The sequence below is a fragment of the Oryzias latipes genome, chromosome 23 (genome assembly GCF_053564925.1).
Source record: "Oryzias latipes strain Hd-rR chromosome 23, Olatipes_Hd-rR_3.1".
NCBI classification, from domain to species: domain Eukaryota; kingdom Metazoa; phylum Chordata; class Actinopteri; order Beloniformes; family Adrianichthyidae; genus Oryzias; species Oryzias latipes.
In genome coordinates this window covers 5,718,094-5,735,705 of record NC_136259.1, presented here as the reverse complement: position 1 = coordinate 5,735,705, position 17,612 = coordinate 5,718,094, and the positions used below count along the sequence as shown (strand labels likewise).

At 38.6% G+C, this 17,612-nt stretch overlaps 1 protein-coding gene across 15 annotated transcripts in view; it reads left to right on the top strand.

Moving 5' to 3' along the window:
* The window catches only part of nrcama (neuronal cell adhesion molecule a), a 63,055-nt gene extending 46,038 nt beyond the window's left edge, over positions 1–17,017 (top strand). For 5 of the 15 annotated variants that reach the window (XM_078941481.1, XM_078941479.1, XM_078941480.1 and 2 more), the window contains 15 exons: positions 319–420; positions 871–1,068; positions 1,163–1,233; positions 1,722–1,947; positions 2,040–2,155; positions 3,248–3,455; positions 4,086–4,208; positions 4,294–4,470; positions 4,637–4,669; positions 6,713–6,793; positions 7,450–7,572; positions 7,696–7,848; positions 9,017–9,148; positions 9,227–9,305; positions 12,634–17,017. In XM_078941481.1, coding sequence (XP_078797607.1) covers positions 319–420; positions 871–1,068; positions 1,163–1,233; positions 1,722–1,947; positions 2,040–2,155; positions 3,248–3,455; positions 4,086–4,208; positions 4,294–4,470; positions 4,637–4,669; positions 6,713–6,793; positions 7,450–7,572; positions 7,696–7,848; positions 9,017–9,148; positions 9,227–9,305; positions 12,634–12,868 — 2,057 coding nt within the window. In that variant the 3' untranslated portion in view covers positions 12,869–17,017. Of the gene's footprint in view, positions 1–318; positions 421–870; positions 1,069–1,162; positions 1,234–1,721; positions 1,948–2,039; positions 2,156–3,247; positions 3,456–4,085; positions 4,209–4,293; positions 4,471–4,636; positions 4,670–6,712; positions 7,051–7,449; positions 7,573–7,695; positions 7,849–9,016; positions 9,149–9,226; positions 9,306–12,633 lie in introns of those variants that run through there. The other 10 variants (XM_023952204.2, XM_078941487.1, XM_023952201.2 and 7 more) reach the window with 6 other exon arrangements.
* The last annotated feature ends 595 nt before the right edge of the window (positions 17,018–17,612 follow it).

The following is a 17,612-nucleotide window of genomic DNA, read 5'->3' as shown; positions in this document are numbered from 1 at the left end:
AGGACATAGTTTATGTATAGTGGCAGTAGTTAATTCAAAATTCACAAAATTCCCCTCCCCGTTGCTCAGCATATTTCCTTTTATTATTTTTTATTATTTTTCAAACAGCATTTTTTCATCTTCTCCTGATTCACAACAATTTGGAGAGAAAAAAACCTCAGAAATGCAATTTTAAGCTTAATTTTCTCATCCATCATCAGAAAATTGCGGCAAGAACATGTTAAAAACACCATTTTCATTTGAGTGGGGCTTTAAAATAACGATAAAAAATATTTTTCTTTAAACACAATAGCAAAACGTTTTCTTTCATTTTTGCAGGAAAACCAGACCCGCCCACTGACCTAGAACTGACTGACCAGGCGGAAAGAAGCGTTCAGCTCACCTGGACCCCTGGAGATGAGAACAACAGCCCCATACTGAGTATGAGACATTGCTTCTGTGATTTGTAAAAATCCTACATTTCTGCCGCATTTCCTTGCACCACTCAGACTGATGAAGCCTCTTGGATGAGCAGGAAAACATTTCAAGGAAGTAGATTTTACGGCCAGTTGCTACGACTCAACTTCAGGACAACGCCCCCGGAATGACTGAGAACCTTCACCTACTCCGGGTTAAAGGGCTTAAAGCTTTTCTTGAGTAAAAAATATTGAATGGAGTAACAACATCATAAAAACTAATCAAACAGAGTGGTTAGAAAAACAGTGGAGTTTGTTCAGAGTTCAAGATTTTGATCAAGAAAAGAACAAAAAATTTAAAAAATTGTTTCTAAAGTTTAAAAAAAAACGGAATCGATAATCTTTTTTTAGGAGTTTGTCTGCATTTTGTCTACTTTCAAAACATCAATGTTTATTTCGTTTGTGTCTTACCCAGGCTTTCTGGTTCAGTATGAAGATTCGCTGCACCATAAAGGACTGTGGGTAAACTTAACAGAAGTCGATGGTTCCAAAACCACAACCCAGCTGGAGCTGTCTCCATACGTTTACTACTCCTTCAGGGTGTTGGCTCGGAACAACGTCGGCTACAGCGAGCCCAGTAACCCATCAAGCCAATACAGAACCAACCCTGCTGGTAATAGACATGAACTCAAAATGTTAAATAAATATAATGCTGATATGGTAAAATGTACAACCATGCCGAGCAATAACTTCTTTTTTTTGTTCAGCTCCTGATGAAAATCCATCAAATGTTCAAGGAGTTGGAACAAAGCCTGACAACATGGTTATTTCCTGGATGGTAAGATGGCTTGAGCTGTTTGAATCGGCGCCTAAAAACTCAGCTTTAAGGGATGTAGTCTGGCGTGGAGCTAAATCACATAAGGAGGTTATTCTTAAAGGCCTGAGCGGTATGGCCAGGTCCATCATAAAATGGACCCATGACGTCGGACAGCAACATACCTTTTTTGGGCCCCCGGTGGATTGGCTGAAGGTCGTTGCACCAAAAGAAAGCTCCAAGAAAGTGGCTGTATTCCTTTTCGCCGCCCGCAATCTTCTCTCAAACAAAATTTAATTCTTCGTTTATTCAAAGTGCCAAAAGCCAAGCAGAAAAAAAAAATTATCTGCTGGATGACCTTCATTGTTGTTAGCTTCACCCTGAATGGTCCAACTTTGTGTGGAAAAGCTCTCCTGAATTACCTGGACCATTCTAGACTGGACTGTACCACTCAATGGAAATAAGGGGTTTTGATGTTTTTAGGCACTAATCTCTCTGAAATGACTGTGCAGCCACTGACAGGTTACCAGGCCAACGGACCAGGTCTGAAGTACAAAGTCCACTGGAAACGGAGGGATATGGACGAGAGCTGGTCTTCTCAGAACGTGGTTGATAAGTCTCAACTGGTTGTTGATGGAACTCCAACCTACGTTCCTTATGAAATCAAAGTTCAGGCTCTTAACGATTACGGCAACGGCCCCGATCCGGAAATTGCAATTGGATACTCTGGGGAAGATGGTAAGTGAATTTCGGAACAACTTTATTCTCCTTCTGATTGTTGCAGAATTGAAAGCCCCCCCCCCTAACATCCTGGTTCTTCTGGTGTGTAGTTCCTCTGTCCGCTCCTGAAAAAGTTCAGGTCAGGGTTCAGGATGGCACCTTGGCAGAGGTTCACTGGAAGCCTGTGAACGCCTCCTCGGTTAGAGGGCAACTTCAAGGATACAAGGTGTGGGTTTTAAGAGATTCCTGCAGAATCACTATCTTTAGGTTTGGCATGGCTAAAAAATGGTTCATTAGGGTGTCGGAAAAGAATCGATTCAGTGAAATATTGCGATATTTCATTTAGCAATACTTGTATCAATTTGAAATGCTTCCAAAACGATATTTAATTAATTATTCATTAGCAAACATGTTGTTTAGTGTATTTTACAGAGCCTCTTTGAGTAGCTCAATGAGACATACACAACTCACCCAACCAGGGATGGGTACCAAAACTCTGTTCCAAGTCAGTACCAGTACTGTCCCATACATAACAACTTTATTGAGATAAAGTCTGATATAGTCTTAGGATATATTGGGGTATACATCGTATTGTGTCATGTGTATCGTGATACGTATCGTATCGCCAGACTCCTGAGAATTCATAGCCTTAAAGCTACCTGCAAACCAGGCTCGGGAACGCGTGTTCAAACAAGCACTTCCAGTAGAAAGTCTATGTAAACACATATATATGCGCATTTCAGGCTTCCATGATAGAAATTTGCACGGTTATGCATCCCTAGGGAAGTTTTCAAGTCAGTTTTCGGGTGCTACATATGATTGAGCGCTCGCCAAGAGTTAAACCGGTTGAACTTTGACTAATAAGGGGTATGGATTTGGTAGTGACATATAGATGACTTCCTTTTCAAAACACGGAAGTTCCAAACGTAATAAAAATGGCGGTTTGTGTCCAGCCAGAATTCTATGACACCAAATCTTTCATATATCGGAACTGAGGTGTGAAAGAAAAAGCCTGGAGCAAGATTCACCCGATTTGCACCGCTTCAACATCTTACACCAAGCCTCTTCCAACTGATGCATAAGCGCTGGTATCGGTTAGCGACAGTCTAATGTTAACACGGTATGCTAAAAAAAACACGTTCAGCATGTTCTTGAACACGTCACACATGCCTGATGTGCACACAGCTTTACTGTTAGATCCATAGATGTTGGCTGAACAAATTAAAAATTTTGGTTTCTTATTCCATCATTTTAAAGGGTCAGAGTCCATAACAGTTGCCCATTACCTGTCTCAGTTGTATCAAATTCATTCTTCAAGGTGACCTACCAAAAACTACGCGGTTTGCTTGGGGGAGAGGAAGAAGGACAGCAGCGGGAGAAAGTTATTGTTTTCAGCGGAGACCAAAGTCATGGACAGATACCCGACCTTCAACCTTTCAGTATCTACAGGCTCTCCATCAAGGTTCTAAACAACAAAGGAGAAGGACCTTCCAGCTCCAACCAGACCTTTGAGACCCCTGAGGGAGGTGAGTCTGAGGCTTAATCCAGATTAAAAATCATCTTGGATTATCGTCATTAGAAAAACAATTTAGAAATGAATGTAAATGTGAATTTTTTTGTTTATTGTAATATCATAAATGTTAAGAGTCTTGCAATATTGATTAATCAAACTGAATAATCAGGTTTCCTTCATATGGTTTCTTTTTTCTTTGTGGTAAAAAGCAGCTTTGTGTTGGTTTAAAATGTGACATTTTCTATTTATTGTAGTGAACATTTTATTTCTGTTCAGTTAAAAATAAAAATACTTATGTGAAAATATTGTTTTTATCAAAAAAAAGTGGTTTTGGAAGGGAGTCTGAAAAAAATATAGAAATATTTAAAAAAAATCAAAATATATCAAAAAGATTTCAACATTGATTCATTGTAGCTGAATGCAACCACAAGGGGGCACAATCCAGTGCCTTGGTGTGCCTGTCCCAAGTGGTCAAGGATCTAGAACGTAAAACCCAAATTTAGCAAATCACAAACAGAACTGGATTGACTGTGACATCCTCAATTAAAAAAAATGAGTCCAATTATGTTTTTTAAACTTTTTCTGCCACTTTACCAATGTCGTTTGTTCATAAATTTCCCATCATTCCTTTTTCATTTTTTAGTTCCAGGACCTCCTTCCTTCCTGAATGTGATCAGTCCTGGATTGGACTCCCTCTCACTTGAATGGGGCCCTCCAGTCAACAACAATGGCCGCCTCACGGGATATACACTCAGATACCAGCCAGGTGATTAAAAAAAAGGCTGACAGGCTACTAAAGTCCTACGTTTATTTCTTGTTTTTTCCTCATCCACATCTTTTTTTAACTACAGTCAACCAGTCAGCTGAGCAAGGATTCGTCCACGAATTAAATTTCTTTGCCAACGAAACGGCCACCACCCTGGACCACCTGAACACCAGTATGCTCTACAAGTTTTACTTAAGCGCGAGGACGATTAAAGGTTCTGGTCCCACCATCACAGAAGAGGCATTCACAGCCATGGATACAGGTGAGACTATGTGTATTAACTGTTAGCATCTAGCCACATGTGAACCAAAAGAGGTCAGATACCTGAAAATCCCATTTTTGTTCCACATATTAGGTTTTCTCTCCAGATTTATGATCATGACTCGTCTTATACCTCCTTAATTTCTGTCTCTCTCTTCTTTCTGAAGCTCGTATTCAGCCCAATATAGAGACGGGCAAAGGTAACCCATGCATGTTAACTTTATTAACACTCTGTAAACAATGCAAACTAGGCCGTATTTTCCGCACTATAGGGCACACCCTCAATGAATGGTCTATTTTCCAACCTGTCATATATATTGGCCACACCAAACTATAAGACGTATTAAGAAAGAGTCAGAAATAAGTTCCTAAAGTCAGACTTCATTAACTGTGTTCACTGTAATTCTAGAAATTGGTTTAATATGCTACAGTGCTAGCCACGTTAAAAACGTTAGCCAGGTAAGCGTATTGACAATATCTGTAACTGCCAACCTTATTTTTAACATGTAAAAAACAGACTGAAACCGCTTTAACAAATGTCATTGTCGCAATGCTACCTACCCAACCTTGTAAGTTACAAGGTAAAACGACAAAAACAGTCTCACATGATAGCCGCGTTAGCATATTTACAATACCTTTAGCTCCCAACCTGTATGCAACACAAAAACAACAATGCTAACTCCCTACCTTGTAAGCAAAAATAAAAAATAAAAAACTGACATGCTACGTTAGCTTCATTAGCATAATTACAAGAACACCCAACCTTGTATCCAACACGTAAAAAAAAAACAGACTGACACAGTTAACGCTAACTCACAACCTCGTTAGTAACATGTAAAGAAAAAACACAGGGCAACATGTTAGCATGTTAGCCACGTTAGTATATTTACTTGAACACCCAACCTTGTATGCAACGTAAAATAGACAAAAACCGCTGACAGCACTAATTCCCAGCCTCGTGAGCAACACAAAAAAAAAAATCTGTCCGACATTGCTACACGTTAGCCACGTTAGCATATTTACAACAATACCCAACTTTGTTACGGTTTGAAAAAACAAAATTGTGCTTTATAGTGCGAAAAATACAGTAGTTCTAATATTTAATTTTTATGCATGTAAAAATGATAGCAAACTACATGTTTTACTAAATATGGTACAAACAACAATGCATGACCTAATCTGACTTTGTCCCGATGTCAAATCTACAATCTTTAGATGTTAGATTAGTCGTGCTTGTGATCTGTTCCTTTTCTGTTTTTGTCCTCCTCAAATTCATTTGCTTCAATTTGAATGCACTTCTACATGCGGCTCCTTTGTATTTTTTAGCTGTCTAACTACTTTAATTCATAGACATAGACATACAGTAGTTTCGTACCCCTCTGTTAATTTCAAGAAAAGCATGGTCACTGAAATAACTGAAACCTTAAAAAAAAAAAAGTAATTATATTTTTTTCTAAGAATCTGAAAATTAAATCATACAAATTTGACATTGCTTTTGAATTGTTGTTAAACAGACTTATGTGCAAAATGGTAAATGGCGTATACTTATTTGGCACTTTTCTACCTACCTTGAAGGCCCAAAGAATATACTTGACGATACATTTAACAAACTCATGACAATTGCACGTTTCATTTGTCATGAAGTCCCTTGAGTTTAACTGCTAGACATACTTGTCCTCCCCTTAAGACGCAGCTGCTTCTCTCTACGATCCTCTACCGGACTAAACAACTGGAAGCCTGCAATACCTGTACAGGTATATGTGACCAAGGCTATAGTGAATACCACGCAGAGTTTAGGTAAGAGGGAAAACAACAGACGAAACGTTCCTGTGACTACAAGAGATATTCAGAAAGGAAAGCTTAAGGCAAAAGAGCCCAGAACCCCACATAACATTAAAGGTGAACCCTAAAGGTTAACCAATTGTTGAGCTAATGGGATCCAGAAAGACGACCAAGGAGATGTTTAGGTGAGACCAAAAGTTATTACATTCCATACCAACAAACCACGGAGCTTTATAGAGAATGTTAAGAATTTTGGCTGGACACATTATCTCCATGTTTAAGGATGCGAAAATTAAGCTTACCAAGAACTGACCATTGTATTTCTTTCATTAACCTAGGGGTACCAACAAATTTGTATTGTAATCAGATGCATTAAAAAAAATGCATGCAGGAATGTTAGTTGCTGCTTAAATGTTATGCACAGTTTGCACTTTGTTTCACTCTTTTCCATGTTCTTTCAGGCCCCACAGAGTCCCCTCACCCAACCCTCCCCATCACTCAGTCTCTGCAACCCCCAATTCACAAGGGCACTGGCGCTCCCCGTATGTCCCCTATCACTCTTTCTGCCCAAACTGTAAAAAATCGCCAACCAAAATGCATTGTTGCAAGTTGCAACACTCCTCGCATTTTCTCAATTTCTGCACTAGCATGACTTTTTAAAACTGTCACACAAACACCAACCTATAGCAAACAATAACAATGTAGGTACTTTTTTAAATTTCAGTTTTAGTTGTACCTACAAATCATAAAACCAGTAGGCTTTTCTTTTCTTTTCTTTCTTTAATTTAATCTGGGATTTAATGGAAAAGCCCCATATCATGATACCACCACCACCACCGTGTTTCAAAGTTGAATTAAGGTATTTTTGTAGGAGTTATTTCTGAATAAGTTAATTGCCCTCAGTTTTTTTTCTTGTTACTTTCCTCCAGACAGAATGGATGATATGCAACAATTTGTCTTCAAAAATAGTTCTGTTGGTAGGACAGAAAAAAAAAACGTGAAGTGAGCACAGTATTCTGGTCTTGCTCTTGCAGCACAAGATACGGTAGTCATTTTGATGCATGAAAACACACATCACCAACCAAATCCATTTACCGAATTAGACACTGATTTGTAAGTTTTGAACAATTATTCCAAATGTTGCTGCCTTTTTATTTAAAAAAAAAGAATTGTTTTGTTGTATCTCTTGTGTGCGCAGCGCCTACCGTTGGCCCTGCGTTTGGCGCAGTTAATGCATCTCTAGCAGAGGAGGGTGTAATGATCAGTTGGGAATACTTTGGACACCATAAGAATGTAGCTGTGCAGTACACGTTAGAGAACAGTAAGGCTTCTCTTTGTATTTGCGTTTCAACATGCATGCTTTCGCTAAATTACCTTTAAAAGTGCTCTTACTACTACGTCTTTTTGAAGGCTAATTCCTTTCCATCCATTGCAAACACTATAGGTAAAGAGGACTGGACAAAGGAGTGGGTTAATGGTACGCACTCACATATGATTAAGGGTTTAAAGCCGGGGATGTCCTATAAAGTGCGTGTGGTAGCTACAGATGAGGCTGAACGGATGCACAGCTCAAAGGAAGTGCCGGTTACAGTGCCAGGTGAGGCGGCATGCCTCACAGTGGATGGTTTTTTCCCTTTTTGTTATTTTTCAGTTTTGTTTCCATCATCTGATATCTAGTATCTCATTCAACCATAACTGTGCAGTTGTGTACTTCTGTGCATGTCCAGTGTCATCCAGAGTCCTCAGGTCTTTTTGTTTTTGCTAACACTACACATTTAGGCAATTAAATAATAGAAGCTTCATTTGTGTTCATGAAAATATAACCTAGGAACCCAGCTTCATTAAAAAAAATGCTAATTGAAGTTTTTCTCTTTTTTTTTTGCGAAAAAACTATCAAGGCAAAACGAAAATCTAATTGCTTTGTTTTTGAAATACACAGAATATAATCTTGATTCAATGTTGGAATAGCATTGAATGCTAACTGGATGCATTGTAGCTCATTTTGACACATTATCGTGCTGCCAATTTACCTGTAGAGAAAAAATTTTACGCGATCTATCGCATGACGATATAACGAGACAGAAACTGTTAAAAAAAGTACGGTAGGCCGTTTTCAACTTCCGTAAAAAGAAATTCGGAAACCATGTTCACTATCTATTTTATTAATGAACGGAAAATGTGACATCACAGATTTCCCGTTGTAAAAACCTAATTTCAGTAAGACTATTGTTGTGTTCTTATTATGAAAACTTGGAAGGCTAATAAAAAATAAGTGAAGACATGTTTTTCACATAAAAAATAGTTAAAACATTGCATTGTGGTCTACATTCGCCGATCTAGTAAACATCAAATCACGCTGGTTTTTTCGCATAGATTTCTTCTAAATATCTTGGGAATTTTGTAAATGTAGATCCGGGTAGCTCTACAAAATGGCAAATGTGCTCAGCAGTGAGTAGTGAAGAAATTCAGACACAACCATCGATTGTTAATCAACATAAATTGTGACCGAAAGTAGCTTCTGTAGTTTCAAGCATGCCATTTTAATTCATCATCCTTAAGGTCCATTGTGTTCATTTCTTTCATCTTGTATTTTTTGTCTCACGATTTGTTTTCATATCAACTCATTTTAGAATCCCATCTTTTGTTTGCAGCTCAGCTTGAAGAGAGCAGCCTCCCCCCATTTTATCTGCTCATTTTTATGTTTGGACAATATGCTGGCTTACTCTGTCATATGTTTCCCTCCGGTTTCCTGTTTCTGTATCCAGCTGTGCCAAACCGCCAGGTGGACATCGCCACCCAGGGCTGGTTTATAGGACTGATGTGTGCCATCGCTCTCCTCATTCTGGTGCTTCTCATAGTGTGCTTCATCAAGAGGAACAAAGGTGGAAAATACCCAGGTAACTCTTTAGATTAATGTTTCCAACTTACCAACATGGATTGTTAAAGATTTAAAGTGTCTTTAATGTAATTCACAGTAAAAGAGAAAGAAGATGCTCACCAAGACCCAGAGATCCAGCCTATGAAGGAGGATGATGGGACTTTTGGAGAGTACAGGTGTGAAGCAACTTATAATAATGTATTTTGTACCAATAGTTAGGTCAGACGTGAACGCAATTAGAGATTTACACTTGTGTCACTTGGTCATTTGTATGTAGAACGTACTACCAGGCTGCTGAGACACTCTTCCCTATAGACTCCATTTCGAAACACTCAATGGAGGCAAGGCACAGTCTAAACTATCTTATGTTTAACCCACATCCTGTATCATGTAAAGCTTTTTTTTCATGCAAAACTAGAAGTCCTAATAACTCTTATATCACCTTCTTAGTAAAGCATTTAGCATCAAGTTCCAAAACTAATAAAAAACACAATTTTACCACCTTGATAAATATTAACAAAATAACTGAAATTTATATGGAAACTTTGTTTTTTTTTTCTATCAGTTACTATGGTTTCCGCACGATAAGGCACACTTAAAAAACTGGATTTTCTTTTTTAAATGACAGTGTGGCTGATTTGAAACATTACAGTATAATCTGGTTGTGCTTACTGATGTTGAAGCAATTTGAGAGGTGTGTTCTGTCAAAATGCTTCTTTTGGTTGTTATTGTGAATATGCTAACGTGACTAACTCTAGCTATGTTGCTCGGTATATACACGCTAACGCTTCTAACGTGTAACTGTGTCAGAGAGTCTATTTTTTTCACGTGTTACTAACAAGATAGGGAGTAAGCGTTGTCACAGTAACACTTGTTTTAGCTATGTCAGTCTGTTTTTTTCCGTGTTCCAAACAAGGTTGAGAGTTACAGGTATTTTAAATATGTTAACATGGCTAACGCTTCTAACGTGACTAAGGTCTACGTGTAACTTATAAAGTTGAGAGTTAGCTTTGTCACAGTAACACTTGTTTTAGCTATGTCAGCCTGTTTTTTATGTATTGCAAACAAGGTTGGGAGTTACAGGTATTGTAAATACGTTAACGTGGTTACCATGTAGCTGTGTCAGACGTTTGTTTTTTAAGTGTTACTAACAAGGTTGGGAGTTAGCTTAGTCTTATAATAGTTTTGTCTGTGTTAGTCTGTTTTTTACATATTGCAAACAAGGTTGGGAGTTACAAGTATTGTAAATTCTCTAATGTGGCTTACGCTTCTAACGTGGCTAGCATGTAGCATGTTACAAGCAAGTTCTAGAATTCCTGTAAACACAGTTAATTATTTCTGACTGAATGATGGACTTATCTCTGACTCATGTGGCTCGCAAAAAATGCACTTTATTCGACAATTTCAAAAGGAAACTATTCATTGACTATGTGCCTTATAAACCAGTGTGCCCTATTGTACGGAAAATCCAGTAGTCTTTTTTTTTGTATTTCATCTTTTAATAGCACTGTTCTTGCTTTAACAATCCCATGTCCATTCTTCATTTAGAAAAGCCGTGGTGATTCTTTTGCACATTAAAAAAGGGTTTTTAATTGACATGAACAATTTTCATGTGTATTTGCATTTTTATCTTTCTGTTCTTGGGGTTCAGGTCAATAGAGAGGTAAGACAAGATGTGCTAAAATTGGCATGCAGTTCATGCAGCTCGTAGAATGTCCAGAGAATGTTCTAACTTTAGCTAAAATTAGCAACAAAATACATCATTTGTACTTATAAACTGTTTACTACTGGCATTAAGGCGCATCTATATTAATAAAGTAAATCACAAGTGGACTGTGCATAATACCCAAATAATATGGCAGCTACTGTTATGAAGGATTTTTTGATGTTCAGAATGCATAAATCAATGCCAAATAATTAGCTTCACTAGCCTAGCTTAGCAGTTAGCTTAAGAAGGAAGTGTATTTGAAGGTGAGATATAAAAAGTAGTTTTGAGTGATTGATGCATTCTTTCTTTCAAGAAAGAAAGATATTTTAAGCCACTAAGTCACAAAGCCACTACATCCATTCTGCGCATTTTCAATTTCGGTCTTTCGTGATTCATGGGTGATATACGTCATTCATAATTGGTTCTTGCGCTCGTCAATGTGCGCAGATGTCCGTCGAATGTTTCGGCCGACAGGTCTTTACGTAAATTCGGTTTTGAGCCGATTTGGTTAATTAAGAATGTTTAATTAAGAATTGCAATTGCAATTAAGAATGCAGTTTGCACATATTATACATATTTTATATGCAATCTTTACGTAAATCTTACTCGATTGTGCACGATTTTCGCAAGATGCATACACAAATTTGTGGCTTTCCACGACTGTTCCACGCTGGTCTAACAGACCTTTCACGCATGTACAACCGATGTAAACTTTTATTTCGCCTATATTCCGCATATATCAAGTTAAAATGACGTAATTAATGCACAGATTACTAATGAATTACAGATAAACAGTGCAATAATCACAAACGACATATGCTTTACATTGATTTACGTGTTCTTTGCGTGGTTTATTCATATTTCTGCCATGGTTTTCAACGTGGTTCATTTGTGATACATCTGTGAAGATTTAACATAAAGACCACACATTTTCTCAGTTTTTCTTACATGTATTCACGTATGACCGATTTTCATCTGTGCAATACAAGCAAAATGTACGTAGTGGCTGTGGGACATGGCCTTTAGAAGAGCAAACACAGCTACTGTGATATTTGTTGCAAATGTTTTGTTTTTGTTTATTTGCTAATGCTAGCAGTCCATGGAACCATGTGTCTCAAACTACATCCAAAGTACTTGACAGATGTCTACTTGTGATTACATCACTAATGCCAGCCATAAACAGACTTTATGCCTCTATAAACTTGGCAAACAAACATTAAGGCCTACACATCACATACTCTACTGCTTCTTAATGCCTTCATTTTAGCGTTTTGTGAGTTAGCTTTTTATAAAAAGAAATTAGCTTAAAATGTTTAGCTGACAGATGTTTTCGCATCAAAGAAGGATCGTGACTTTTTCATTGCATTAATTCATGCATGAAAAATGGAACGGACTGAAATGACTGAAGTCTTTTCCAAACTTTGATTGAAACAAAGGTGCAAAGGACTGAACAGCACGCGTTTGCTAGATCCTCTCTAGCCGTGCACCCAGGCTTGAACCATCTAAAGCACTAATGCAACACATTTCCTTTGTGACTGAGCCGCTCCACTGTACAAGCAAAGCCAACCCCAGTGTAACCAGAACAAGCTAGTTTGTAATGTTTTACTGAAGTCTATCTGTTTGTACATTTGTTCTACTTCTAATCCAACAATTCAATGTGAAACAAATTTCGAGACTACATAATATTGTTCATCCAACACTTGTGCAGTGGAAACGCAACGTACGCAATGTGTATAAAGTTTCAAGAACCCTCAAAGGGTCCTGTACTGCATTCATTCATTTTCTATGCCTTACAGTGACATGGAGGACCACAAGCCCTTAAAAGGCAGCCGGACACCGTCTAATGGGACGGTGCGGCGCGATGAAAGCGACGACAGTTTGGTGGACTACGGGGAGGGCGGGGACGGACAGTTCAACGAAGACGGCTCCTTCATAGGCCAGTACAGTGGCAAGAAAGAAAAAGACACGCACGAAGGCAACGAGAGCTCGGAGGCACCGTCGCCCGTCAATGCCATGAACTCATTTGTCTAACGAAAGGTCTGCCGCCTGGTCGCAGTAGTTGCCACGGTCACCCTGGCAAATGGAACCCTTCTTGTGGTGGTAGTTGCTGTGGTAAGGGTTGCTCTGCACTTGCCCCAGCGGCGGTTGTCACTCCAGCAGCCAAGGCTACCTGTCACCGAGACTGCTGACACTTCATTTTCCACATCGTCAGCCCCCAGTCACACTGTGACTTTCCCATGAACACATATTCCCCCAAACGAATCAAAGAAGGTGTGAAAAGGATGGATATTATGCAAAGTGGAAAAGCAGACGGAATGTACCACAAAAGAAGGATGTGTTCAAGTTTGTGTGCTATCTTCTTTGGTTTACGTTTGGCGAAAGCATGGTATACGACCCGCAGGCAGGCAAATATGCATCAAGTCGCGTTCATTAGCATCTGCATGGAGTAAGTCTAAAGAGTGTTTTACCAACCATGTGTTGGTCGTTTCAGAGATGTGCTGCGCTTCAAAACCGATGTGCGCCTAAGGAGATCTAGGTACGGTTTATTGTCCTATCTTCAGGGAGTGTTAGACGCTGAGTGATAGCGATAAAAATGGCAGTAGTGTCTTTTGTGGATGCAGCTGTGACAAGTGTGACTCAAAGTAGAAACTAGTGGGGGTTTTTTTAAAGACAGACTGTACATATAATATTATATGAAAATACTCAAATAAGGAGGTTTATATTTCCAGACCTGTTTGTAAAGTTGAGGAAGCCGACAGGAACCAGGGCTCATCATCTTAGCAGCCGGTCGGTGGAACTTGTAGCCTCTTATGCGTGTAGCCTCTTATGCGTGTCTTCTGCTTGTCACTTTTTTTTTGTTGCACCGTATTGTCGTTACAGCACACAAACTAAAAAATAAAGTGGATATATCGTCAATCTAACGTAATGGTCAAGTACTCCAACTTGGCAGACCTGTTCAGACCATCCCACCCCTTTACTATTTCCACAAACATATGTACTTTCAGAATCCTATCATTTCTGGATTTGTTGAGAATAAAGAAGCTCTCAGCCCAATTTCTAGTGCCTTTGCAGAGAACAGTGACCTATATCTACAGGTGCATCTGTCTTCATACCCAAAACAAAGCAGAGCTTGTTTATTTTCTCCATTGCATACATACTAATGTCTGACCCTGTTCTAAAGATTTCTTTTGTGAAGCAACATTTTCACCGTTCCATTGACACGGACTTGACTTAACATGCAAATTCATTCATACAACAGAACCCACCAAACACCCAAATCGGTACTTCTGTCATACTGTTATAGTCTTGGCACGAAGCGCTCATTACTTCAAAAAAAGCTGTGGAGCACTAAAGCAAGTCATAAAAAGTTAAAATCAAATTCGGTTTAGATTATTGCAATTGGTGTTATTCCTAATAGTGACCATGAAATTGGAGAAGAAAACTCACATTGAACTAGACTCAAGGCCGTGTCACACACACACACACACAATATGTATATTTTGAGCACATTGAATGGATGAAAATTGGTCATACGTGAAAAAGTGAGAATGTGAACTGTGAAGAACCATCAAAAGTCGCAAACAGGGTAAACCGGGTAAGCTAAAGCAAACCCTTAGACACAAGTGAGTGATCCCATTTACCTTTTGATGAATCAATTGTGACCCGATTCACAAAACCTTTTCTTAGGTTTTATCATTAAATGATCTTTACATTTTCTAAATTCCAGCCAATAAAACCGAAAGTTTCAGAGTTCCTCTGCACCAACATCAAAACTTAAAAATAACAAAATGTCTGAAGTTGTTGGTATCCATTGGAATGGCCCATACAAAACCAATGGAACCATGTTTGTATTATATGGTGCAGTTTGACTAACCATTTACAGTTTTGGTGTTTCACTTTTTAAATAATCCAAATCCTACCAAAGTAACCAGATTGCACCATCCTCTGTCAGGTTACGCAGACAAGTTGTCCAATTGATCTTAGCATGTTGCATCACGTTGAAAACTAGGTAGGAGTATTCCTGTGGAACACATGAGTTTTAAACAGATGTATTATGGGCATTTTTTTGCAGTACAAGCCGGTACAGTAATATTAAACCTAACTACTTACCCCTTTTTTTCCCCCACTGGCCAGTTTTGTGGGAAACAATATTTTTATGTACCGGTCCATGTAGGATAAGTTTGGGGAATAGACTTCAGAAGTTTGTTCTTTACGAACAACCTACTTTTCAGTTTTGTTTTGGTCCTACCACTGAAATTTTTTTTTTATTAAAAAACCTGTGACAACGCAGAACACAGTCGCGTTTTATTACATACAGAGGTATGATAGCAATCCAAAGAAAAGTCATATGGTTTTGAGTGTTTGATTTAAGAAAACCAATGCAAAAAAAGAAGCTTATAGGTGTAGTGATGTGTGAAGGTACTGTATCACATGAACAAGATAAGCATATTGACACAAATCCAAATGATTAAAGTTTAGCAAAATCTTTTCAAAACAAAACATTCTTTGGAGGTTAAACATGAATACAATACTTTGATGTACTTTTTGTTTGTGGCCTGGTACCACGTGATGAGACTAACTAAAGTCAAGCTGAAATAGGAAACATGGGCGGATCGGAGTCTACTCTTTCAAACCAAACTTCCCCATTTATTGGAGGCATGGCTAGTTTTAGCCCAATTACGACTAGCATCTTTGGAACTCTTCTTGGGCAGTAAGAAACCAGTTTAGCCACAGGTTGCTATGCTTTTGACAATGACAATCCTGTCGCTCAGCTACCCCACTTTCATAATACCACTAAATAAAAAAGGATAGATGGTGTCCTTACGTCTTCATCTTCAGGAGGAAAGAAAACTACTGCCAAACTTCTTACCAGATAACTGCCACCGGGAACCAGACTCCGCCCCTGGTGTTGCGCTACACGAAACCGTAGCGTTTGGAAAAGGGAACTGAGAGATAAGGATGGGTGTACAAGTGTATCTGTCAAGGTGAACGGAAATGCTTGTTTCGCCACGGTAAATACCGCGGCCTGTGCATTTTACCTTCGACAGTACGCGACGTCTAGTCGTGAGCGGAGCACTCGCTTGACTTTTCTATTGCTGTAATGGGAGTTGCTAAAGCTGGAATGGTTGGCCGCATGCGCGTGTGTGCAGCACATGCATGCCTAACGGTTATTCACGCGGGTGACGTATACGCATCCTGTTTCCACCAACACTATGGCTGTGTCCGAATACCGTCAGTACTCCCTAACCCTCAAAAGCATATATAGTGCAGGACTGTCCATTGCCCTGGATTTTAATGCAAATCGGACAAATACTCACTACTTTACTTTACACTCACTAATTTGGGAGTAGGTCGTGAATTCGGACACAGCCTGGAACTCCAATGTGTTTGTGTGCGCGTGTTTGTGTGTGTTTGCAAAGCAGCGCCCCTCCCCCACTCTATGGGATTAAACATACATGTACATTTTTTTATTTTATTTTCGGAAATACTTCAATGTCTTATCATAACTTGCATCAAGTTTTTAGGTTGCTACGTGTCTGCATTCTATGTGTAGATAAATATATATATATATATTTTTTCTTTTTTATTTATTGTAAATATTAGAGTCCAGCTGTCTGGGGGGGGGGGGCAAAATGGCATCGGTTGAAGCTAATTATAGTTTTAGACATTTCAGTTGGTGTGAAGGTTTCTTCTGATTGTATTTAGTATGCTGAATTTGCTTTGGTTTTAGCCTGTCAGGTATTGAAGGAGATTATTTTAACTTGTTACTGAGCTCGTGTGACACCTGTATTGTTTGAGTTTGACCGTTGATGCACATTTTCTGTATTTTTTACAAAAGAAAAAACAGTTTGAGACATTTGGAAAAACCCACAGGTCTCATTTTAGAACAGCAGGAGATGTTTCCACGCTGTTCTAAACTAAGAACCCTGGCGAGAGATGTTCTAGTGGGACTGTGTGCTCAAAAATACACAATGAGAAAAAGGAATTTGGAGCCTGCATGGAGACATAGTTACACATTGGTATGTAATAAATGGTGAACTTTCCATGGGATGTATGACCCCCCCAATATGACAAAAGCATGAAAGACTGTCCAAATGGTTTACTATACAATATACTATTGCAAAAATATTTTGTTTTTTTAATGAAGTAAAAAAAAATCAATAAATGTTGCTTTCAGGATCTGGAATCACTCAAGTTATTTTTTTTTTCAATTAGAGAAGTCACTAACAAAAAAAGTGTTTTGGCTCCATCTACTGGAGAAAATAGTCCCCCCCCCCCTTTTTTTCAAAATAAAAGCCTATGGAGGAAAATAACATCAAAAATAAATAATCTGAATGAGATTAATGTACATCTGGTGTTTTGTGCTGATGGGTTTCTGTTCCTATATGGAGCTCTGGTGATGTGCAGTAGGTATTCCATCCAAATTCATAGAAAAATGACAAAGATAAATGGAAACATTTTGTTTATTTGAAAATTAAAAAAGGAGGAAATTTTGTCATAAACAAAAACAAATACCATATTTTTTCTGGGGTATAAATCGCAGGAGCCAAAAAAAAAGCATAATTAAGTAGAAAAAAGCATTTGTAAGTCACGCTGGAGAGTGAGTCGCACTTTTGGGAGAAAAGTGTGACGCTTCTAAACAGTTCTGCCAAGTCCATCGTAATCCTGCGTTCATGTGAAATGCGATTCGTGCAAAAGGTTTTTGTCGGTTGCTTCTTTTTTGACATGGGTCAAATTTGCGTCCGCTGCTACTTTTAATGCACGTCAAATTCGA